Raw genomic sequence first — 26,864 nt, 5'->3', positions numbered from 1 at the left:
TAGTCCAAGTTCAGAGCCATAGCTATGGAGCGGCGGGAGTCGGCCCTGGGAGCAAAATTATATATATGAAGAAAAAAATGTTAAAGAGAATGCCCTGGTGCCCCGTAAAATTATTTGCGCCCTATTAAAACAATTTCTTTCTAAGAAACTTAATATGAAATATTAATGATGGCACTGTAATCCAAGAAGTCATTGATCAATCAAGGGATTCCTATTTGCTTGTCAGGTGTCAAAACATGTATTTCAACTATAATATAATACAATTCACACAATATTTTGCAAAATGGTTAACGTAACCAGTTGTCAACCATTGTCTGTAGTGATGCAAAAGTCTCCCCTTTGAAGGAAATTGAGTCCGTGGTGGGCTAAGGGACCCATGTTTTAATGTTTTAGCAAGTACAAAAAATTTATTACAATTTATTACCCGGGACCTTTAGCATGGTAGTCAGACGCGTTACCGACTGAGCCAGGGAATCACTATGAAGCATGATTTATAAAGGGCTCCCTTAATCAGTTCTAAAGACAGGCCCAAAGCTGTTGGCAGTGACTGATTAAGGTGGGTGCTATTGATGCTGCAGCATTAGGCCCATTCCTGAAATAGGCCCAGATGAAAACAGACGAGAATTTTCCGAAAGCTGAACAGTTTTCTTTTGCGATATTATTGGATTGATTTGGTGTTTTAAGTCCACTTTATGCACAGTAAGCCTAATCGAGACTGGACCTACAGTTTAAAGTGGGATCCGAACCACTGTGTGCCTCCACCAGGAATCGAACCCGGGACCCCTTGATTACAAGGCGACGTTTTGCTATATTAACCTGAAAATAAATCTTAGAATGAAATTTGGAGCCCCAATTTCGGACGCCTAGACTCAGTATTACTTAACAGTTACTATTATTCTTTGCGCATCAGGCCCAATTTCGTCTTAATCTGGCCCTGGCTGTTGGTACATATTAAATCGTCTATTAACATTATCGACCTGTAAATATCAATTAGATACAGTCCTTATTAGCCTATTCATGTTAAACTTTATATTCTTTGGCAATCTGGAAAGGTCATTATCGAAATATTGCTATTTGATTTTCCTCGAAGTTTTAATTTGTTCGTTGCAATTTCAATATATCAACCCTTTTCTGTTATTTACCTCTTTTGGGGGAAGGCAAGTGCCTCTGTATACCCTGCTATATCTGCCAATGCGACACAACATATTAAAAATTTGTCCCCTCTAGGATTGACTTCGCCCCCCGTACAAAGAATTCCTGGCTACGGGCCTGCACCGTCATTCAGAGACGCTTCCCATTCGCGATTAAAATTACCACCTGAGCGCTAGTGACGCTTCCAATATGGCGGCTCTGTGTAGGATAAATCTTTGTTTACATTCAGTAGTATCAGCGTGTTCGTGTTGTCATGGCTGATATGGAAGAAACGTTTAAATTACGTGATATTTTTAAATATTGCGAATGCGATGTGAAATCCAGGAATTATAACGAAGGTGAAGCTGTGCTGAGAACGAAGCATTTAATTATGATAGGCAAACATAACACGGAAGACTCAGACGAAACTAATGTATACGCACTGGTTCGTCAAAGCAATGTTGCTTCATCTGCATCTCGGGTTGTAAAAGGAGCTCTCAGAAATGATTTGAAAATAAAGCAATTCACCTGTATTTACAAAGCTTAAGCAGGAGAAAAATATAAACATACCTTTGCAGTTCTTCCCCCAAAGAGGCAGGCTGTTTTAACAATAACACAGGATAATAATAATAATAGAATTCACAACTTTATCGAGGTCTTCACTGAAAAACGACGTACTGAATGAAACAGCAACATTATTAGCATGTCGATTTTCTTTTCCTGGTTACCTTTATGATTACAGAAATTAGATAATTCTCAAACTATTTTCATCTTTGCAACTTATCGACATGCATCTGTTCCAAATTTCATACATAATAATAATGCATTGTTTATCTGGATGCATTCTTCACAATTTCCTTGCCGCATTTCAATTTAATCCCTCATGCCAATCAATTGTGGTTTCCCTCATTTATTTACAAATTTCATTCTGTTGATTCCATTCTGTGGAAACACATGTAAACTTTTCACTTGTCCTGACCCACAAAACGATTTAGAGCAAAAAACTGAACAGTAAATATTACTCTTTCGAACATTTCGCATGCTTTAAACGACTTAACACAACACCACAGACCACAACACAGTATCCTACATAGAGTGGTTCCGGAAAATCCCACCAGGTGTCATATCGGATAATTTTAGTCGACGCTCTCTTTCGGAGACCCTGTCCTTTGACATCGCTTTCTTTCGGGGACTGTCTTTCCGGAGTTCGGAGGGGCGCAAGGGCTTTGGGGGCGTAGCTTAGTATCATGTGGGCGCAGTAAGAATGTTTCGGCGTTAAAATATATTTTCAACCAAACATATTTTATTTCTATGTCCTTACAACTGCAAACAGAAAATGTTGATCACTAAAAATGTAGAAAGCGAATTACCAAGAAACCCTTCATTAGCCGAATAGTTCAAGTCATCGATTTCGTCACCGAAAGGTAGACGACCGTGTTTTAGAAATTGTAGTAAATCAAGTAAACAGAGTTTGAAACAAATCAAAGAAAGTTTCACCTTTTTAAGCCCCACTGCTATAACGAAATACAGCGATAGTCAGTTAGTGGAATCGGCTACTAATTTCTGGGAGATATATAAAAAAGGAGATGTATCTTGCACTATAGCTACAGAAATTGTTTCTTTTCGGAATGTAGTGCCAACTGAAATCAAAAGAAGAAAGATGTCGAACATCAGCGAAGTTGTAGAATTCATCTTGATAGGAAACGAAATTCTGGTTAGCAGCATTCCTGCCGACGTATGGACTGCTTGTTATATTTGACCCTACCTGTGACGAGAGGTCGTTTGATTGTAATATTGCGACATATTAAAGACCACAACTACTACTACGACTTTGATTATATGATACTTCCCCAGTGTTCTTTCTACACTAGGGTGGAACGAAAAAAATATTTTAAAAAAATTCTAACAGTGCGGAAAAGTTGCCATTTGATGTAAAAACGACCAAAATAAAATTTGATGGTTATCGGAGCATGTCTTGAAGTGCCGCAAGTACAATAAAGTTTCATAAATTTGAAATTCTTTTGCTCTATTTCAACCTTTTTCTCGTTTCTTATTTGCGCTATAAAAGTCCAAATCAAAAATTTCGTACTCTTTATGCCATTTTATTAATACAACATAGTTTTTGAGGGTTTTAAATTTAATATTTTAATGATTATTTTTTTTATCCTCCCCATAAATTTTAAACCCCCAAAAACGCGTTTGCTTCTATAGTCTTAGGGCAAGAGTGAGATTGAGTCGACTGGCGACAGGGGGTGCTATTCCGGCTTTCCGCGCTACGGCGAGTGGGAATAGCTTCTGCTGGGGGTGACGTCATCAAGGAGACCTCGGCTGCGGCCATCTTGAAAGCATGTAAAATCATACAGGTTTATTGTCTCACGGAGGCAATGGACATTTCCACTCTAACCTAAAATATGATTTTAACTGTATCACTACATGCCATTCATTTTATATTAACGTTGTGCAAAATAGTTTGTGTTAATTCGAAATAGTTTGCGAGAAATTGGCCTTACAAGTTGTGCCATATTGATGCTGTACGTCACGAAAACCGAACGGCCTCTGATTGGATATTCCAGTTATGACGTTCTCGTTCGGCAGTGAACTCGGTCGTCTGCTTAGCGCTCAGAAATCCATGCACGAAGGCGTTCGTTGCTCCTCGTGTTTGTAACGCTGAATATTGACAAGGATTCTCTGTGATTTTCAAAACTAACGTTTCGATTATGACATGCGAGAGATGTACGAAAGCCAATTCCGGCAATCTAACATGTGCAGATGCATTCAAGGTAGCTCCATATTTTGCACAACTGATATTGGATGGAGCAGAGATAAGAGGAGCGAAAGCAGCGAGTTAAGTTTTGTAAGGGAAATTGTTTGACATGGTGTTTACTTTCATCGACATCTTATTCAAGATCATTGAATATTATTCTGTTGAAAGATTTTTCTCAGTAGCAATCATTCCAAATTTTCAGTTATTATTACTAGTGCTGGTATTACTGCAGTGCAATAATTTGACCTGAAGAAAAATGTCAGCATCTTTTTGCACGACGGTATAAACCAGCGTTTTTTTTTTCTTTTTTCTTGCGTAGCTGAAAATAAATGTAAGTATGTAATGCAAATGAGCGACGGGAAGGGGCGGGGGTTCGAACCGGTCCATTGACCAGCTCCTAGAAGTTGGTATCGTTCATTTCAAGTTACAGAAAACAGAAAGTATATTATTTTTATTGTAAATAATAATAACAGAATACATTTCAGTTAGATATTATTCCAACCATGGGTGTTGCCAGAATTTTTTGCTGGATCTCGGGAAATGATAAAACTTGAATAGTAGAAATAATAACAATAATAAAAATTGATAATAATAAAATTGTTATTTTACAATAATAAATATTATATACTAATAAAAATAAGTGAATATCTAGTACAAAGTTATTTCATACATTTTTGTTCACATTTCACTCAGTGTATTAAAATTCACAGTTATTGTATTTGTTATTAACTTTTGCATACATCATTCACGAAAAGGCTGTAAAAGACAGGGGAAAATTTTACTCATAAGGTTTATGTTGTGACCTCTCCCATAAAACTATATTTTTTGTAATATTAAAATCTGTGGAACTATTTATTTCTTGGATTAAATGGTAGAACATGGAGATACAACTTGGTTTCTATATTTTTAATTTTTTGATCTCCGTAACACACTTTCTACTGTCGCTATATTCTGTTCAAATACTAACTAAATTATCTTTATTTCTCCTATTAACAATAAAAATAAGAAAGGGGGGAGCGTCCGACTCCCCTTCTTTCGACGCCCATGATTTCAACAGAATAATCAAAGTAAAAAAATGCGCGAGATCGAAAAGTTGAGTGCAAAATGCAGGATCCATATTTTTTATTATTTAATCCAAGGAATAGGTGGTTCAAGTTTTCAAAATTCCAAAAATGAGATTTCTTATGTGAGAGGTCGCACTATATGACCAAAATTTACTCCTAACTTATTTTTTCTTGAACAAGGCGTGTGAATGTAAATATCAAAATATAGTACTTTGCATTTCAGTACACTAACTGTATTTGAAATGTAAATAAATAAATAAATAGTTGCGCTGCATATTCGCTCAACTGGTGGACCGAATAGAACAGCTCAAGGGTAATAAAATTATTATAGAAATAAAAACTTTTATTTTATTAGTTTATAATAGTTATTGTTGTGCAATAACAATCATAACCATTATTATTATTTTTAATATTTTAACTTTTATCAGAGCCTGAACCCCCTGGCTACAATGTAATCTAATAGATTTTTTAATAACTTGCACTTTTACATAGCTTTCACAGACCAATTTCATTGTTCTTGTAGCTTATCATTCGTGTGGTCTCGCCATGTAAATCGCACACAAACAAGTCGTCTGTTTTTGTTTTTTTCAGTCGTGGGTACATTGAGAAATATCATATTGGAGCATCTGATTGATTGATTGATTGATTTGGTGTTTAAAGTCCACTTTATGCACAGTAAGGCTAATCGGGACTGGATCTACAGGTTAAAATGGGATCCGAACCACTTGTGCCTCCTCGATTACAAGGCGGCGACGCTACCACTGCGCCATCAGGGAGGCCATTGGAGCATCTGGTACTCGTATTTGTGCATAATGGTGAAAGCTTTATTTTCCACTGTGATATCCACAACACTGACCAGCTATAAAATTCGGGCTGCTCTGCTCTTGTAACTCACAAGATGGAAACTTGTTTCGGCCCAAGGCTCGCAAATTAGAAACTCGATTTTTTACCTAAAAACGAATGCACATGAACGTGGGAAATTGCAGGGGTTGTTTGTCGATGTGTAGATTTTTAAAATGATATTTAAAAAAAGTAGTGGAAATGTCCATTATAACTCTTCGGAAGCAATTATTACAACACATATTTTCTCTGCAAAGCTTTTCTGTCTTTTTTCGAGTTAATCGTGGTTAAAGAAATGGATGACAACAGAAGAACTTCGTGATGAATTCACCCGTGTCTTTGGTTCTTTAACACTATTTCTTTACACTTCTACACGCAACATTGAGGGTAAATGATCCTTACAGGAGACAAACACGATAGAACACCCTAAAAAGTCGTTAAGTCAAAATGTTTTAAAGGCCGCTGAGTGTGGGGACGGGGAATTTAGTGCACATGGGCATATTTTCATGCAAATAGTTGACTAATTTTATTAAATACGCCGTAAGTTAACAGCAACCGGATCGAGAGTAGGATTGGACGAAAAGGTTGAATTAAGTACCTCTATATGTATGTATGTGTGTGTGTATATATATACCGCGTGAGGCACCTAAAAGTACCACCTGAAATAGCGAAGAAACCAGAAACAGTAGCGATGTGAGGTTTGCGGGAAACAATATCAAATGGGGCTCGTAAATTGGAGGTATGGGGTGGGTCGAAAAATATCGACAAATGGGGCATCTGGAGCAAAGTCATATTTTTTTTAATGGAACGATATACAATAACATGCATAATATAAAAGAGCACACGCAGAGAAACACAACGCCTTTGGTCTCATGCATCTACTGCACATAGGAACGAAGATATGGCCATGTGAAAATATGTAAACAAACTAACAAGTGGCCCACTTGACCGTCAGTACCACGGCATGTAAGACTTCTCAGGTGCCTGACAGAACTGCCTTTACGCAGAGCAAGTTTTGATAGCAGGTCCACGAGATCGTGTTAGTTCATAGCAAGCAGTCGTAGTGGTAAGAGCGAAGATTATGGTGTTCACAAACATAGAAAAAACGGACATGATCCTGATTTATGGGGAATGCCGAAAGAATGCCTCAGAAGCCTACCGTATGTACGCAGAGAGATATCCGGACAGACGACAGCCATCTCGACGTCTGTTTGGTAAGTTATTTATTAAATTAAGAGACGCCGGAAGTGTAACACCACGAGCACGTGTGCGGAACAAGCCAACTACAGGTGAGGCAGGTGCAACAAATGTTCTCGCCGCTGTTGCTGTGAATCCGCACGTTAGCTCCCGTGAAATTGCCAGGGATGCTGGGATGAGTCAGCGAAGTGTATTGCGCATTCTGCACACACACAAGTTTCACCCATATCATATCTCTCTCCATCAGGAACTTCACGGGAATGATTTTGTGGACCGTGTTCGGTTTTGCACATGGTTGTTACGACACGACACACCCGATTTGTCACGTATCCTCTTCACTGACGAGGCAACTTTTACCAATCATGGAAATGTCAACCTAAGGAACATGCACTATTGGTCGGTGACAAATCCACATTGGATTCGCCAAGTGGAACGCCAGCGCCCATGGAGTGTGAACGTGTGGTGTGGTATAGTGGGTGAACATCTCATTGGCCCTTTTTTTATACAAGGGACACTGAATGCTGACCGATACATACAGTTTTTACAACATGAACTGCCTGTACTATTGGAGGACATACCACTTCAGACAAGGAGGGACATGTGGTACCAACATGACGGGTGCCCAGCTCACAGTGCAAGACGCGTTACAGCATGTGTGGAAAATACATTTCCAAATCGTTGGATTGGACGTGGAGGGCCTGTCAAATGGCCGGCTCGTTCCCCAGATTTGAATTCGTTAGACTTTTTCCTGTGGGGAAAGCTGAAGGACATTGTCTACCGGGATGTGCCAACAACTCCAGAGGATATGCAACACCGTATTACTGCGGCCTGTAGGGACATTCCCTACGAGATGCTACATTCTGTGCAACGATCTTTGCGTGGGCGCCTCGTTGCCTGTATCGCAGCTGACGGCCACCACTTTGAACACACACTTTGACAGGTTTTCGCTTCCTACGCAGTGGTTCTTCGACATACTGTCATGGTCATTTTCATTATGCTGTAACACTGTCAAATACATGGTGCTGACGATGTCTACTGTATTTTTTCTTCCTTTAACACGTTCTCTCTTCATCTTGTCCAATGGCTTTCGACATCTCATACTTGTACAGCCGGCAGCCGACGAGAAGATCGCTGAATGAAGGGAGACGGGGCACAGAGGGAAAGGGAGGGTCAGGTTCATTTGCAGAATTTAGGGGTGGTTGGGGGTAGTCGGGGAGATGGAAGTCTTGTTTTCTTCTTGGCGGGTCATTGTCAAGCTGACGAGAAGAGTTCTGGCGAAAGAGCACCTCCCCCACGCGAAAGAGTGGAGTCGCCTGGCAGTACGTCACACCTCTTCTGCCAGCGCTCTTCTCGTCAGCTGCCAGCTGTACATGCCGTGGTACTGACGGTCAAGTGGGCCACTTGTTAGTTTGTTTACATATTTTCACATGGCCATATCTTCGTTCCTATGTGCAGTAGATGCATGAGACCAACGGCGTTGTGTTTCTCTGCGTGTGCTCTTTTATATTATGCATGTTATTGTATATCGTTTCATTTAAAAAAATATGACTTTGCTCCAGATGCCCCATTTGTCGATATTTTTCGACCCACCCCATACCTCCAATTTACGAGCCCCATTTGATATTATTGTTTCCCGCAAACCTCACATCGCTACTGTTTCTTCGCTATTTCAGGTGGTACTTTTAGGTGCCTCACGCGGTATATATATATATATATATATATAACCAGTCTTGATGAGGGAGTGGTCTTCGTAACGTGCTAGGAAGCCAAAGGTTCCAGTTCGAACATTCGTAAAGTACAGATATAGCAATGTGTTTCTCTTCCTCAATTTCATCAGTTCATCTTTCATCCTCATCGTATCGATCAAACCGAGAGGTAGATATTCAATTCACCTAAAAATAAACGACATACATACGTATATAAATGTGTGTGCCGGCCTCCGTGGCAGAGTCTTTAGTACTTCGCGCTACAACGCCAGAGGTTCCGGGTTCGAATCCTGGGCTTGGCATGGATGTTTGTGAGTGTCATTCATCAATTTCATCATTCATCCTCATCGTAATTATCCAAAAGTGGCAGAAAAGCGATGTAAAATGTAATCGCGACGATGAGTGATGATCAGATTAGATTCATGAAAATAACACCCATGCTCACGCCATTACTCGAACCCGAGAACATCAGTGACTAGATCGAAGTTTGAACACTAAACTCGCTTGGCCATTGAGGTTCCGCGAGTTTCTTTGTGATTATTCCTTAATCCGCAAATTAAGGTGTGGGTAATCTTTAATTGAGGTAACGTTTTCTGCACTTTAGATTTATTCCTTTTAAAATTTCTAAATATGTGTGTGTGTATATAGATATATAAAATGGCATACATTTTTTTGATTTTTTTAAAAAACAAAGCAAATTATGTATTTATTTATGTATTTTCTTCCGCACACCCTTCATTAAAAGTGCATGAAAGGTAATTTTTTCTGCAATTTTCCATGTCTTGGGGGCAGTTGCCCTCTTTGCCACACTTATAACCCGCCAACACTACCATCAATTTGATCACTTTATCATTCATTTTTATTGTTGCGATTACCCAAAATAAGTAGAAAAGGGGCATAATTTTGCTACATAGCTATACCTACTTAGATAGATACATTATTATGAAAACGCCATTGTGATTAACAAACATCTGTGAAAATTGAAGACTATGAAGGACAGATAATAAGTATTGTTCTGGTGGCGAAATATTTAATATAAAGTTGTATTTTTTACACACACGCAACTTTAGATTTCAATGAAGCGGTGATATAAACGGATAGTCGTGTTTACTTTTTGCTTGACATGACTTGCATAACGCAATTTATTATTATAAAGTGCTGTAAACCACTTCATGTGATTGCCTAGACTTTATTCTTTTTGCCTATTATCCTACTGAAAATGCCTGGTAGAACCAAAATATGAAGAATTAAATATGAAGATATTTCTCATAAGTTTCCATTGCTAAGCGAGGCTCGCGCGGTTCACCCTATCCTTGGTGACATCAGGACTCGTAGCGGCTCGGGACCAATGGGAGAGCGCGCAGCATCACGGAATGCTCTTCCAATCAATATTCCTTGGACTGGCGTTGATTCGTCGGGTCGGGCTTGAAAACTGGACTTGACGGTGAACAAACTAGCAAGAGAATTTGCTTCCATCAAAAAACACAGAAGACTGGTAATGGGCATTTAACAATCGTAATTTTTGTAGTAACGGTGTAGATGTAATTGTAATATATACAGTAGACTCTCGATTAACCGAGGCTCCGGGTTAACCGACGGAGTGGTTGGAAAACATAACGCACGCACCCCCCTGTTTGTTTATGGAGTCAAGTCACCGTTCGCGCTGCACGTGTTCGTTACATTGTCGGTGTATCCGATTGTTACGGTGGTGTTTAAGTCTGTGTAGGCCTATTCTAAGCGGAAAAAGTAATCTTCTCATTTATGTTGTACTAGTAATAAATAATTAATATACAGTTTTAAGTGTTGTTTCGTCATTTACGACCTATTAGCACATTATCTCCGTATTACCAGAGTTTTTCCGTATCCGAGGTAATCTCGGTCCCAATTAGCTCGGATAATCGCGAGTCTACTGTATTTATCTAGTTTGTCTCTTGTCTTAACCTTTCGTACAGTGGGATCCATGAGTATTACCTTGCAAATTGTCCATCACCATGTTCGTGCACTTTGTTTGACCCAATAAGAGCTTCAAGAATTAAAAGAAAACTCAAAACAAGCTGTTGACAAGTTCTGCAGTAGGACACATAAAAAATCCATCGCTTAAAAACACATAGGGTGTAAGAGAAACATTAATGCAATTTGGTCATGGACAATTTGCACGGTAATACTTATGGATCCCAATGTACCAGTTCTTACATTGATTCAAATTACATGTATGCATTTTCATATTTGAAGGGCTCAGGTGTAAAACATGGTAAGTGACAAAATGCAGGTTTCGAGATATTGAAAGTTGATGTTTCAAAGAAATCTGATTTAAAAATTAAAATACATTTCTAAATTATTTACAGCAAATATGATTCACTTGTATGTTTACTATCATACAAACATGATATTTCATCCGATTTTTTTTTTCGAAATAGGAAAACTTTTTTTCTTTTCGAAAAGCGTTTTTTTTTCGAAAAACGAAAAACATTTTTTTAAAAAAAGGATTTTTTTGAAATGAATTTTTTTCGAAAAGAGATTTTTTTTCGAAATACGATTTTTTTCGAAAATATTTTTTTTTGAAAAACTATTTTTTTTAAAACCAAAAATTTCATTTTCGAAAATCGAAAAACAATTTTTTCGAAAAGGCCAGCCCTAGTTTAAATCTCTATCTTCAAGATAACAATTACCGGCCCCCCATGGCAGAGTGGTTAGGAAATCACGCTACGACACCAGGGGTCCCAGGTTCGAATCCCGGCATGGGCAAGGCTGTTTTTGAGTGCTTATTCATCAATTTTATCATATCATCACTCATCTCCATCTTTGCAAATAAGCTAAAAGTGACACAAGACGTGAAGTAAAATAAAGCAAATCAATGAAGACACAATTATGACCTTGTAACTTTGTGTTGTATTTTTCTTTAACTTGGCATGTTTGTAAAGAATGAATTCAAATGCACAGAGGTCTTAAGTTTTTAATAGTTTTCAGTGATATTTAGCTCTTATAGATTAAAATAGTTATAATTTCAAACCAAGAACAAGACATATTTGTAATATCAACAAAAAAATAATTTGCTTTCATCAGTGTGTCGCATATCATAAATACAAAAATTAATTAAATTACAAATACGTTATTAAGTCCAACATAAAAATATTATAACTTTTAAAATGCACATTACAGATTTATGAAAGCAATATTTTATAAAAAAACTAAACTGTTCCAAATAATTGATATGATTCAGATCAAATTACATATTCCTTAAGTGTAGGATGAACGTGTTAGTTACGGTACTGACTGTCTCTCGGAGACCCTGTCCTTTGGTAACGTTGAATTTCAGAGTGACACTGTCTTTCAGATACCTTCTCTTCAGACGACACAGTCATTCAGAGACGCTTCTCATTGTCGACACTCTCTTTCGGAGACCCTGTCCTTTGACAATGCTTTCTTTCGGAGACTGCCTTTCCACGATGCTGTCTTTCACATATCATTTCACATATTAATTTCTCAAGTTTTCTTGTTTGCTGGGGGGCGGACTGGTTCACTCACTCCCTCTGGCTCTGTCGCTGCTCATAGTGTCCAAATGAGGCATGTAATACAAATTGTTTTGGGGAAAATGCCTTGTGGATAAACGCTGTCGAAAGCGAGAATGAGGCAGGCAGTTACAACTCGAAACAAGACCAAGATGCTAACAAATCTCGTCTCATGTATATACCATCAAAGAATTGATAAGTGTGTCTACGCGTAAAGAACAATGTTCTACATGTAGACAATGTAAACTATGTAATCTACGTTGATGACATACCACAATCAGGCTACCTTTACCCCCCAGGTACCCATTGATATGAGGCTGGGTGAACCCTGGATCCCTTTTATGCAGGGACAAGGCCAGAAAAATTCCAACCTTAGATCACCCACATTGGGAATCGAACCTGGGTCTCATGTTGCAGTCAGATGCCCTACCAACTAGACCACCATTGCAGTATCCAGAAGAATGTAAAATCTAGGAAAATTTTATAATATTTTTCTTTACTATGGAACCACCGAGATTCAGTGTGTAAAATGGGGAAAATGTAAAATTCAGGAATGTAAAATCATTTGTATCCATTGTAGAAATATTGTTTTAATTTTACCATATACTTTAAAATGTATCTATATCCTATTTTTGGCTTAGTATGTGTTATTTTTATGTTGCTGTTCATTTACTTCAGAATGGTTTGTTATAATTTGTAGTGTTTTGTTAATTTCCATTATTTTTATACATTTATTAACATACAATTTATGTTGCAGTTGCAGTGATGACCATCAACAATGCAACACTTGGAGTGAGCATAGCAGCCATACTTGTCACTGTAGGTGTAACAGTTTGGTGGCAGCGTCGGCGAATAAGGATGCCAAATAAATGGAGAGAAGTTGGAAAAATCTCTGAACTTGTTCTGTATCCATTAAAATCTGGCCAAGGGATCGAGGTTGATGAAGCAGAGTGCACAAAAGTTGGTCTTAAATATGGAAACCTTAGAGACAGGTCAGAACTACAAATGTCATTGGACAATATACATTTAATAAGCACAGGCTATTTCTATAAATAGTTTTCAATTGAGTTTCCATTGTATTAGGTTGTTGTGACAATAAAACCCTTGTTTATATAATTATTTCTCTGAAATAAATTGCCATTAACATTACCTTAGACTAAAATTCATTGTGTACATATGTACGCTATTTATGGAAGTGTTGTTGTATATTTTATTAAAAGAAGGGTACATAAATACTAGGGATGTTCAATATATAAGTTTCCCTGTGCTATAAAATATTGTATAAAGCAATGCCATTAAAAAGAAGCACATGGTTGACAAGCGCCATCCTTCGTCTACAAGGAACAATAAACGATTCGTTATCAGACGTGAAGGTGCATGCGCTCAAGGGTGAAAAGTAAATGCTTGTTCGGAAAACGCGGGCTCGCATCATAAGGAGTTCAGAAGCATGGATGGTGTTGGAAAGCTGGAGTTAAGGGCGCTAAGGGCGTTCTGCTTATGGACTTTTTGGAAGGAGGAAGAACAATTAATGTTGACCGTTATTGTCAAACATTGGATAAACTGAAAAATGCAATTCGACATAAGTGACCAGGTCTCTTGTCAGCTGGTGTCATTCTTCTTGACGATAACGCTTGCCCCCACTCAGCAGTGAAGAATTGAGGTGGGAACGGCCGCTCCACCCTCCATAAAGCCTCGATTTAGCGCTGAGTGATTTCCATCTTTTTCCGGTGATAAAGTCAATAGTGCTCAATAGTGCAACGGTGGGACAAATGCCTGAATCTCTATGGGGATTATGTGGTGAAGTGAGGAAGGATCCTCCTACACATGTATGTATAGTTTTCTAATATATCTTAAAAATATTTTTTTTTACAGCATATGGAAACTTATATATTGAATGACCCACGTACATGAAGATGAGTTACTAACTTTTTCCATGAATCTTACTTTTAAAGTTCCTATTAATTTTGGCCACCAACCACTTGGGAAGTTAATGGTGGCAGAGGCCACTGCAATTAATAGAACCTTTAAAGGTAAGTCACGTGGAAAAAAAGTTTGTATCTCATTATGTGTATTGACCTATCCCATATCATAGTGCTATTTGTACTTATATGATCAAGTGGATGGAAATAAATCATATCATATCATATGTATTATACAACCACTTTATTTGATTGTGGTTGATTCCAGTGGCGTCTCGTGGCCTCAAATTTGGCCGGGGCTTATTTTTTAAAGAAATTAAAATATAATGACAATTCACATGAATTACAAAAAATAGGTATTTTTTTCTTCTTGACTACAAAACTGGACTTACTTTTTTTGAAAGAATTTAAAATGTAATGACAAATTACATGAATTACAAAACTGGACTTACTTTTTTGAAAGAATTTAAAATGTAATGACAAATTACATGAATTACAAGAAAAAAACGGGTATTTATCTTCTTTTAAACTACAAAACTGGACTTATTTTTTTAAAGAATTTAAAATATAATGACAATTCACATGATTACAAAAGAAACAGGTATTGTTGTGAAACATACCTTTCTACGAACGTTGACTCCTGTTCTTCTGCTCAGCAAATTTTCTTATTACTTTTTTGTTGAAGCCCTCTATGTTTGAAAGGTATTCTTTCTCTATTGTAAGCAAGTGCCAAGGCATTTGGTCTGTCTTGTCCCATTGCATTTCTTAAGCAGGTTTTAATACGATTCAATGTGCTGCAACATCGTTCAGATTCAGCTGTTGCCACTGGAGTTTTAAAAACTATGTTTGTCATTTTTACTGTTTCTGAAAAGGTACCCTCTAAATAATTTTAAATAAAAAATGAATGCAATCTACTGATAGAGTTTATGTTTTTCAACTCTTCACTACAATAAAGAACATGAAGTTCCCTCTGTTTAAAGATTGTTCTCTTTCATTATGTCCTCGTAGAGCAAGTTCATGTCGACCACAGAATTTTAAGCAATCGATAATTCTATTTAATATATGCCTATTTTTCCGGACAAATTCATTGTGTCTTGTAATTGACAGCCTATGTCCTTCATCAATTTGTGTTCAAACATCAACCCTGCCAAACTCACTCAAACATAGCGAATGAAAGCCACCACAACACTACAGAACAACACGCGAGATCGAACGCGACACGAAGGAACTAGCCTCGAATCAGCACTCAAATCCATTGGACTCTCCCCTTCTCTCTCTCCTAGCATGTGACCTTCACTGTAGCGTAGGTGGGTGTAGGCCCCGGAAAGCGATAATTGACATCAATGCCGCTAGGAGCGCTGTCGTATCCATTGCAGCAGACGACGAATTTACATGGGTAAAAATCACCTTTTAAAAGACTGTGTGATAGTTATGCGTTATGGTGATGGATAATTATGTCAATACGTCCATTTTTCTTTTGGGGCTAAGCCCCGGAAGCACCAAGGGACGAGACGCCACTGGTTGATTCAGTTCATGTGTAATTAACTACCATTTACCTTTGTTCATTGTTTCATGAAAGTTTCATTTTGTCAGTATAACTGTTTGTCTCAGTTTTCCACTGCCCTTCCAATTACAAAAGTCAGTTCCATGATGTATTTCTCATATATGTAGGAAATGTATCATGAATTTATTTGTGTGTGTCTTAAGTTTACACTTCAATATATTTACACAATTGTACTACTGGGCATGAGAGAATCTTAATGACTTTGTGAAACATACTTCATTATTATTTTTTCTTTATACAGATTTTTCCTTGTATATGATGAAAGAAAACACAATTTTGTATCAGCCCGAAAGTTTTCCGATATGGTACTAATAACGACTGAATCCAGAAGCAAGGATGTTTTCATTTTGAATGCACCTGAAATGCCTCCAATCACCGTGAATTTAAAAGAATTGGGGGAAAAGGTGACATGCACGTAAGTCTGCTTTTGTCTTTGTTGTTCCAGCTAATATTCATAAATTATGTACACATAATGCACTGATTTTGTTTCCTTTGGTTATAATGAATTGTTCCTCAAAAAGTAACTGATATATTATACGTAATTAGCTTCTGCTGGTAACTTTTCACAATTTTGTGCTAAATGCTTAAAAGAATCTGTATGGGCATTATAATTATAGAATATGCTGAATGTGCACATTGCTCTGTAATCTACAGGGTGATCAAAAAGAGATGCAACCTTATGGGAAAATGTAACTTGCGAAATAAAATCCAATAACCACTTTGGTGCAGGAGGAAGGAATTGGCAGGGAACGTGCTAACATAGAAATCCTGTGGAAATCATTTGCATTTTACCATTATTAGCAGCTTATGAGCAAATAAATATCTTGCTTCTCTGTTTTGTAGAAAGAAGACAGGAGCAATGTAAGTAGAGTTTCAAACTCTTAAAAAAAATGAAATTTGTATTATCTACCACTCTTAACCATATGAATTTTGTTTTTGAATTGAAATAGTCTTGTTTCTTCAGTCCCGGGATCTTTTCCACATGTTCAAGCAGCTCTGGCACCCACCCAGCATCATATAAAGTGGGTACCTGGAGTAAAAAGTGGCCAGGTGCTGATGTTATGTCGTGAACAAGAAAGTGTGGGGCCCTAACTCAACTCCCTCTATATGCCATCATGGCATATTTACTTGTTTTTTCAGTATCACTAGGTGTGAGTCATTATTTATTAGATTTTGCTTTCTTCCAGAGTTTGGGGTAATTCTGTGGAGGCATTTGATTGCGGTGACCCTGTTGCTGTGTGGCTCTCCAGATTCATCTATCATTCAAACAGTGGGGTGAGGCTAGGCTATTCCAGAAGAGAAACTGCTCAGAGAGACATGAAACAATATGCAAAAGCTCATCCAAAATTCAGCAGAAATGATGTGGTAAATTTTGCTTTAACAATGATTCTTATATAAATTGAAAGGAAAGCTAAAATGCAAGAAAATAAATAGTTAATAACAATGAATTTCAGAAACAAAATTGCATGAGACATAGTGCTCTTTATGGGGTTCTGCTTTATTGTAGGGAACACAGTTACACAGTTCAAAATGTTATAGAATTACCAGGAAAGTAAAAATGAATTGACACAAAGTGTCTGTTATTGATTTTTGTTATTTATACGGTGTACGGTTATAGAAGCAATAGTGGGCAGGGCCACGCAGAGCCAGTCCATCGTGACCAGCCTATTGCAGGAGTGCAACATTGTGCAGTGAGGAAACTGCAGTGGGCGTCTTCATAAAACTCGACACTTTAAGGTTCATCATAAGATGGCGCAAGATATTTTGAACCTGACTGTCCAAGTCCCATAAATTTTCGTCACCTACAGTCAGAGTTATCGTTTCTTGGAGAAACACTATGAAACAACACATCTCAACACACACACAATGATCCTTTCATCTGTTTTTTCGTTAACACGGTATTGACACAGTTGAGTTGTTGTGTCTTGGAAAAACAATGGGTGTTAATTTCTTCTCAATATACACAAAGGAAGCCTCTCTTCTTTCTCTCTCTCTCTCTATTTTTCAAGCTCTCTCCACCTCCCGACCTTGCACCCTTGTTGTGGGCGAGTCCAAGTTAGTTTGAGTTCTTGTATGCTGATTTAAAATGATATTATAATCCTGCGTAGGAATATTCACTATATTATTTCACTGTACTCATATTTACTGTGTATGCATTATAGAAAAAAAAAATAGTTGAATATTGGACGCAACGAATTCTGGGTCTTTCCCTTCCACAGTTAATTTGGCAGCAGCGCAATAGCACTGGCTGCGTATTGGCTGAACTCATGTTTCTTCTAAAAGCATACATTTTTGGCTAATTGTGAGGATGAGTGATGATACGATGCAATTGATGAAGGGATACTCACAAAGAACACTCATGGTGAGATTTGAACCTGGGACCCCCTGCTGTTGTAGGATGCTGTGATAACCACTCCACCATTGAGGTTGGCATGCCAGTTATGCATTTTGTGATCAGTTTAGCAATGTCTCTTAAGATGTTGATAAAAATTAACTTGAGTAGGTGGCAGTGGCGTGCATACAAGGTAAGCTACCGAAGCTGCTTCGGTACGCAATTCGAATTTTGCATAATTCCCAGGATAATTAGACTCCCCGAAAGTGTCGAGAGGCATTTTTGCGGAGTCCATGAAAGACTAAACTGCCACAATGCAGTGGCATGCGGTGTTTTTATCAAGGCAAGCCTGGCCCTTGATGTGCTATTGTTTATTTAAAAATTATATATTTAGTGCTTCGGCTATCTAAATGGTCACCGCACGCTACTGGTAGGTGGCCACATATTTTGAAATGTCTTATGTAATCTAGTATTGGGCGATATATCATCTGGATCATCCAGATGATATATCGCTATATTGAAAAGATATCATCCAGGCAATATCAACTAGACAATATATCATGATAATTTGGTGATATATATTGTGTCAGTGATATATCATCGCAATATTTGGCGATATATATCGTGGAGACAGTATATCGCTGGTATCATGATACGAGAAAATTATTGTCATCATATAGTCTGTGACGATATTTTCTTGACGATAAATCACAATATCAAATTTTGCATATCATCCATCCCTACTCACATCCTAGCCTGATGAGTTTTAATGAATTTTAACTGATTTATAGGAATTGAGAAATGGTTGTTGTTTTGCTTTGATGGAATTATATTGTATTTCCAGTTGTGATTATATAAATCATATCTTAATTTGCTGACATTAGTTAGTAGAAATGTTTATTTTTGGAAAAATAATTTGAAAGAATTCAAAATTTTTGTTCTTGGATTTAAAATTTTCTTCAAAATGTCATAATGTCTGTTTTGATAAAAACCAATATGTTGGAATTTTTGCTCCATTTCACATCAACTTTTCAAAACTAGAGGCATGGTAATATATATCAACAATGTTTCATTATATGTTCTTGTTTTGTGTAGGGTATTTACTCAGATGCATCCAGCTTCCTTTTAATATGTGAATCTTCAGTCAATGACCTGAATGAACGTCTTGAGAATAAAGTGGTACCACGCAATTTTAGGCCAAATATTTTGGTTCAAGGCACTGTTCCATATGAAGAAGATAACTGGGATTGGATAAAAATTGGAAATGTAATTTTCAGAAATGTGAAACCTTGTACAAGGTAACAAAATATGTTTTTATTTTGTTTGAGAATACACATAGCTTGTTTTTCTGCCATTTGTTTTATTTCAGTCACAACGTAACAACAAAAAATCATGTCAATCACACGTGTTACCATCTGAAGAAGACTGATGAAAACAGTGGAAATGTTGTGTAAAAATAATAAAATAGAAGACAATAGCAATAATAAAACTAAGTGAAATCTTATCCTATTTATTTTTAGTGTTGACTCAAGGCACAAGTTATGCTTTATTTTTAAAAAAAACTTGTGTAAATAGCATAAATATGAAGACATAGGAGATATCAGATACTTACACCATATTAGAATATAAACCTGCAGTGCCATATAAAATTGAGCTTTCTCCTACGAGATTTTACCCTTTCTGTATGCCTAGCATGTCAAGTTGACTTGTGTCCTTAGCTGGTTTCTCCTCTTTAAGGTATGCCTGCTTACACACAGTCTCCTTCCAAGACCCAACAGGTCTGCAAACTTACTGGAACAAAGTTTCACCACTTTGACAGCTGTAGCCAGTGCTACCAACTCTAGCATTCTTCATAGATTTCAAAAATGTAACTTGTCAGTCAAGCTAATTGTAGGTGGCAGCATGATAGTTGTCAACTGTTATCTCATTTAAGTACACGGAGAACTTGATGCTGAATAAGCTGTGTTTACGAACTCCTCTCTTACATAGGACCCCAAGATATAGCCAAGCCTCATCTCTCACTTTCTGATTTTTCTAATGGATCTCATTACATACGAGGGTTGGAAAGGAAGTAGTGGCTTTTCTCTAGACATACTGGGAACATCAACATCCTCTCTTGATCATATGCTACATGACAGTGTTGCCATTACTTCCTTTCCAACCTTAGCATAAAAGAAACTAAAGCAGGCATTGCACAATGGCATGAGAGCACATGGTGGGTAATGGAGTTAGGTGTCTTGCATTTAAATCTAAGTGTACTGGAAGTGATGTGATGAAAATAAAACTATGATCACCAGGACCCGGATTTTGATGACCTAAAAATATCTGAAAAATGATCTAAAAAATTACTTAAAAATTCTGTCTTTATTTCACGGAATGACAGTTAGTACGGCATAGTTCCTATTTCTGTAACATTGGAACTGAAACTTCAAGGTGTATGTGAATTTTAAGTATAAAAATTTTAACTTATTCAAAATTATTCCATTGGCAATGTCGAGCAGCATCTTGCTTTGTTCCTACAATCATGTGACGATAGAATTTTTATTTTCATTGTTACAGACATCAAGTCGATAAATGTCAATTCGTGGGTACTAGAGTACTGCATTGGACCACTTTCACTCGAAAATACTTGATCGAATCTGCCACGCTCGAGCATGATTCGCTCGAATATATAGAATATAATTATTATTATTATTCTTTTTAACTGTCCCTGTCAGCATTATCTTGTCGACTTTGGACATCGTTACTGTTTTGTATTTGTTTTATTGTTTTTCTTCTAAGATTGACAGTGTGTGTCTCAAAATAATCAGAATCACAAACATAAAACGATTATTATGAATAATTCACTTTTTTTTATCCTTTTGCTGTTTCTTATTTTTAAAATATATTTATATATATATATAAAAATCACTTTATATTTCGAGCCTACATTTTCGAGCATATGCATACAGAATCGATATTAATGAAGGGGATAAATCTGTTAGAATGGATGAGAGTGATATTGGAAATGGAATTTTTAAACGTTGTATACCTTTGTAGTGTGTGATTTGTTGATTTGAAAAAATTGGACATTCTAGAAATAAATGTTGAGCATCAGGATTATTATTGCCACAGAGTTTTAATGTGCTGGTGTATGCACATGTCCTGTTCTTAATCTGTTAATAAAAACTATGACTTGCAGTGGGAGTGTGTAAGAATTGAACCAAGGTTCCTTGGATTTAAATTCTGCAATCCATCTATATGTATTGCCCACAAATACAGAATATAAAATATCATTTCAATGTGACAATCGTACAAATATATGTGTAAACATTGATCCTGGTAGTTTCAGCCCATAATCATCTATTCATTTTCATATATTGCTATGTATTGGTAAGATAGACTAAATTACATTTTAACTTGGAGATGATGACTATGTTCACTTTAGTTTCATTTTCACTGAGTCTTTCACTTCATGATCCATATTTGAGGGCCCACTGTCGCAGACAAGTTACGGTTATACGGAAACGAGTGTATACCGATTGTTTGCCTGTGCGAGCGTTAATCGCTCGAGCAAAGAAACTGTCAATTCTGTAAACCATCTAGCGTCATCCATGCGAACTATTAAGACGATCGAGCAAAAAGGCCTCGATGCAGCACTCTAGTGGCTACACATGACTGAGTGAAACGTAATGCAATTATGTTACTTCCTTTTTTTGCAATTACGCCAAAAAAAAAGACCAGAAAAAGAAGTAAAACCCGACAAATGACGTAAAATTTGAAAAATGACCTATAACTTAAAAAATAGAAAATATGAAAAAATGCACAATAAAATTCACATTTTTATACTCAGAAGTTCATATTCAGGATTTCAATACTTAAGAGCAATGCATACTACATAAGGAATAAAAGATGACATGTCATCAAAATCCAGGTCCTGATGATCACCTTTACGTTGCGAGGTTGCCCCCAAGTACACATTGATTACAACCTTAGTGAGCCTCAGAGCTGCTTTGTGTGAGGATATTGTATAAATTTCTCACCTGAGAAATCCTTTAATATTAGTCAGATACCCTATAGACTGGATCAACATTACCCTTTCTCACAACGTACACCTGATTTTTCTGTCCCAGTGCTTTTATTTATTTTTGTTTAAGGTCTAATGTCCACTACATGTTGGGTGATCAAGTTGAACTAAGATTGAAGGAAAATGTTTGCTGTTCCATATTTAGATCAAGAATACTTCATATGTCCGAAGTTCTGCAATTCTGACATTCAAGTTAACACTCTTTACATAAACACATTTTGGGATTATCTTTGTTTCGAATATTAGCAACAGATTTCCAGAAACTCCATACCTGTCAAGATGTGGGCTTTGGAATGCTACAGCCCCATCGTAGACCCAGAGGCTTCCACTGGGGAAAAATTGCTTTGAGGAGAACAGATATTTTAAATGTAGTAAAAAATACAACCATCTGACATAAATTGCCTTGAGAGTTATAACTAGAGCCTGGATCTTTAGGTGCAAGAAAAAACCAAAATAGGTGCAAAGAAATCAAGAAAACCTTGAGTACATTCATGTGTATCATATCATTTTTCATTTTAAACATTACAAAGAAAGTGTTCTGAGAAATAAAGATATGTTTTAATTACATATACACTCACCAGTAGAGATTCCTTGAGTCTTTACCTTCATTCATCCCTGGCACTGGTTTCAGGATACAAAAGAAATGGGTTGTACGAATTATGTTGTACTTTCCTATGTTGGTGACTCAAAGCTTAATTGTTTACAGTACGTCTCACATAATAGTACGTTTTAACTTTAATTCACTCCCTGCAACCATGTTTTAAGGGCAGATTAGGTGCAAATTAGGGGATAATCTACCACAAAATCAGGCACTTATCTAGAAATGTTTTTTCTTTGGGGGGGGGGGGGGTCCGATCCAAGTGTCTCAGGAATAATAATAATAATGTTTCAATTAAAATAATTATATTAAATCATATTAATACTGATTACAATACATAATTTAATATTATATTATTACACGATTAGGTAAAAAGACTGTAAAAGAATATAGATATAACAGCGCATGTTCATTATGTAGCTAACATGTAGTTAAGATCGGAAAAATGTCAAATAGATGAATAAATGAATACTTATCGAATAACAAAAATGATTTTAAATGCAGTTGGAGAAAAGTAAGTTTCTGATTAAAATTTTATGCACATTATTCTGAGTAATAGTGTACATAAATCTTGTTTGTAATGCCATTCAAAGCTGTTTGATTCCAATATAATCCTTGCCTCCTTCTAAAAACTTCAGAGGAAATTAATAACCATCGATTATGCAACAAATGCTAATATTTTCATTACTTCATTTTATAACTTGGTAAGTTTTCGAGGGGTCCGGACCCCCTACATACATCCTTCGTGTCCCTCAAAGCCCTATGATCCCAATATAATCCTTGTCTTCCAATGAGTTCAGAGGAAATTATACAACAAATGCTAAACGAGTATATTTTCATTATTTAATTTTAGTACTTGATAAATTTCTTGGGGGGAGGGGTCTGAACCCCTTGGACCCCCCTAAATACGTCCTTGCACAAATGGGTCTATATGGCAATATATAAGTTGCGAGACTCCATATATGGAAGCACCCAACATTATTTTTTGTAGGTGCAGCACCTAAAGGTCCGGGCTCTGGTTATAACCAAAAATGTATGTATTATCTGTCCATAGGAGGAAGAGGTGGGGGATTCTCAGCCCAGGGACTGCTTGTCACACCTAAATGAAAATGGCAAAGAGACTGATTAGTAGCTTGTAGATAAATTTTAAGAGAATTACATGATTTGAAGAATACGCATGAGAACTTTACATAGGATTTTAACTTCATTTCTTCAGCTTATTATGTTTTCACTTTTTTCTTCTTTTTTTTTTCAGGTGTGTGTTAACTACTGTTGATCCTGAAAGTGGACACATGGACCCAAATAGAGAGCCACTTGAAACTTTAAAGACGTAAGTATGAGGGTGGATCAAATGAAAATGGAACGGGGGCCACAGAATGAAATCATCAAGGTTTATTTCAAACGTAATCTCCAAAGTTACACAAGAATTTGTCCCAATGTTTCACCAAGCTGTGAATACCCTGCTCTTAGAACTCCTTTGGCTGAGATCGGAACCAGTTGCAAACATTGTCAATGACTTCATTGTCCGAGTGTAAGTGCCTACCCTTCAATGCCTTTTTCAATGGACCAAAGATATGGAAGTTGCATGGTGATAGATCAGGGCTATAAGGTGGGTGGTCCAACACTGTCCACCCAAATGTTGCCAACGTGTTCTTTGTAACAGCTGACGTACGTGGCTGCGCGTTCTTATGCAGCAACGCCACTCCAGAGGACAACAGCCCGGCCGTTTGGCCTTGATTGCTGCATGCAAGTGGTGGAGGGTGATAAGCAGCGTCGATCGTTTGATCATGGTCCAGAAACTCAAGAATAAGGGGTCCTTCATGATCGAAAAAACATGCCAGCGTCACTTTGTCACTACTCTGCACCATCTTGTACTTCTTCGGCAGTGGAGAGCTCGGATGTCTCAACTGTTGGCTTTGTCGTTTGCTTTCGGGTTGGAACCGAACCTCACTCCCACATTCATGCTGATGTCCCTGATGCTAACTCATCTGTTTGCGCAGATTATCCGGTTGACTTGTTCCACCAGAGCATCCATGATGATGAGGTGAGCTTGACCAGGTCCCTCATCATCCTTCACAGATTCCCGTCTCTCTCGGAAAGGCTTGTCCAGTCCTGTACACAGGTTAATGACAGTGCATGTTCTCAATAGGCTGCCTTCATTCACTGCTGCACTTCGCTAACTCCAACTCCTTCTGCCACTAAAAAAACTAATAACACCAGGTTTGCTGGCAAACATTCCGCCGCCGCAGGTGAAGCACTGACTGACTGACTGCCTGCCTGCTCGCCTTCTCGGACAATACTACTGCCCGACCACCTACGCATATCACGTGACGACGTGCGACTATCTAGGGCGAGTCCATTATGCAGTGGGGGGGGGTTTCTTTTTTACCTCCCACTCTACCTCTACACAGGGTTGTCGCCACATATACATACATACACTGTATGTGGATGTATGTGTATAATGCCTCACTGTATCAAAAGAGAGAATTTTTCATGATTCGGGGAATTAAAAAGGTAGTTGCGAACAAGCAACAGTACAACAGGTTCCCAAGAGGATGGTAGCATCGACTACCAAAATTAATAGAACATCATAAAAACCAGTTTTGTGTGTAAGTAGAGGCATGTATACAGTGAGTGGAACCTCGATTTTACATTTTTCAGGAGACCAGGTTGAAATAACTTAAAATGCAGGAAAATTTCATAACATCTAGCTACGTTGGGACCATCATGATTGAATGTATAATGCTGGAAAATGTAAAATCAGGATTTAACTGTATTTCCTTTTTGACAGAAGCACGGAATGTGAAATAACACACTATAATGTTCGTTTTTCATATTTTTGAGAAGTGTGAGGTGCATTTTCCTACCATATTTTGTCACAAAATGATGCAAAATACACTCTTCAACATGAAATACAGATAATCAAATCAGTTATGTGGCCAAAATGTAGTCTTTGTTACAATTAAAATTTAAATGCACTGTTAATATTTTCTATGCAATCTAAACAGCCGTTTTTATTAGTTTATTTCTCTCGAACTTCTCAGTAACATTGACTAGCTACTAAAAATAAATCTTGTAGCCAACTCTCCTACAGTTAGATCACTGCCCCAGTTAACAATTTCTTAAAAATTGGAATAACTTTTAATGCAGTACATAAAAGTTGAAGAATAATTTCATTGGATGTTGCTGTTGCTGTTAATTTTTGAAAATTTTATTATCCACACAGTTTAGCAAAATGAATATTGATTTTCAATTTTGACAAATATAATCACTATTTAGTGGTTCATACGTTGTTAATTTGGTTTCACCTTTTCAAAATGGGTGAAATAACTAATTACATATACTTTTCTAGGTACCGTCAGCTTACAGATCCTGAAGCCCGAAAGCTCGATGGTAGTGCCCCTGTCATGGGAATTAACATGGGAGTATATTCAAGAGGCAGCATCAAAGTTGGAGATCAAGTATTTGTTAGTGAGGAATAAAAGTGGAAAGGAGTTCAGATATGCATTCGAAATGCATATTAACTTTTGTATATTGTTTTGTTGGTGACTCATATGACAGCATTTTTTATATAAATATATTTTTTACTCTCGCAAAAACAAAGCTGGAAATTTTTCCAATTGGTTCTGATAGCCAATGTGAGTTTTTAGACACTCTATCGGAACCGATTAGTCAATTGTAATGAATTGGTTTCTATTGGAAACTATTTTATTGTTTTCAATATATTGCTTATGAAAAATTCTTATCTATACAACTGTAAATGCAATGGAGAAATCATGTAAAACAACTAAAATAAATATCTAGTAAAGCATATGGAATTTGTAACTTAGAAAAACTTTCACATACAATTTTTTTTTTCAAATATATGAACGTTTTTAACTCTGTAGCTTCATTGTGTTTAACATACTTATGGAAAATCGAAAAACATGCTGCTTCAGTCATAAATTGACATGTTGTTCTTCCTTTATATATAGGGTTACCAGATCGCTGTAAGGGAAATGTAGGACATGCTGTCCCAAAATGTAGGACACAAAACATTCTCAATAAATAATACATATTTCTATAGAACGCGTTAGAAAGTAGTTGTAAAATTACACTTTTCAGTTTTAAAAAATGAATTTGTAATGAATTTTTAAATGCAAAATTTCAAAACTTGCAATCATACTAATCAATG

General features: G+C 37.0%; 1 protein-coding gene across 2 annotated transcripts in view; it reads left to right on the top strand.

Annotated features, from left to right (window-relative positions):
- LOC145986029 (mitochondrial amidoxime-reducing component 1-like) overlaps positions 1–26,653 on the top strand; it is a 45,148-nt gene extending 18,495 nt beyond the window's left edge. The window contains exons 1-7 of one of the 2 annotated variants that reach the window (XM_083120203.1): positions 10,148–10,197; positions 12,969–13,203; positions 15,936–16,109; positions 16,882–17,059; positions 19,122–19,324; positions 23,946–24,020; positions 26,043–26,653. In XM_083120203.1, the coding sequence (XP_082976329.1) occupies positions 12,977–13,203; positions 15,936–16,109; positions 16,882–17,059; positions 19,122–19,324; positions 23,946–24,020; positions 26,043–26,172 (987 nt within the window). In that variant the 5' untranslated portion in view covers positions 10,148–10,197; positions 12,969–12,976 and the 3' untranslated portion in view covers positions 26,173–26,653. Of the gene's footprint in view, positions 1–10,147; positions 10,198–12,968; positions 13,204–15,935; positions 16,110–16,881; positions 17,060–19,121; positions 19,325–23,945; positions 24,021–26,042 lie in introns of those variants that run through there. The other variant, XM_083120202.1, reaches the window with a different exon arrangement.
- Positions 26,654–26,864: the final 211 nt, after the last annotated feature.

This window comes from Lepisma saccharinum, chromosome 3, assembly GCF_977018435.1.
Source record: "Lepisma saccharinum chromosome 3, izLepSacc3.1, whole genome shotgun sequence".
NCBI classification, from domain to species: domain Eukaryota; kingdom Metazoa; phylum Arthropoda; class Insecta; order Zygentoma; family Lepismatidae; genus Lepisma; species Lepisma saccharinum.
The sequence above is the reverse complement of the archived record's forward strand: the minus strand, read 5'-3'. Positions and strand labels throughout refer to the sequence as shown.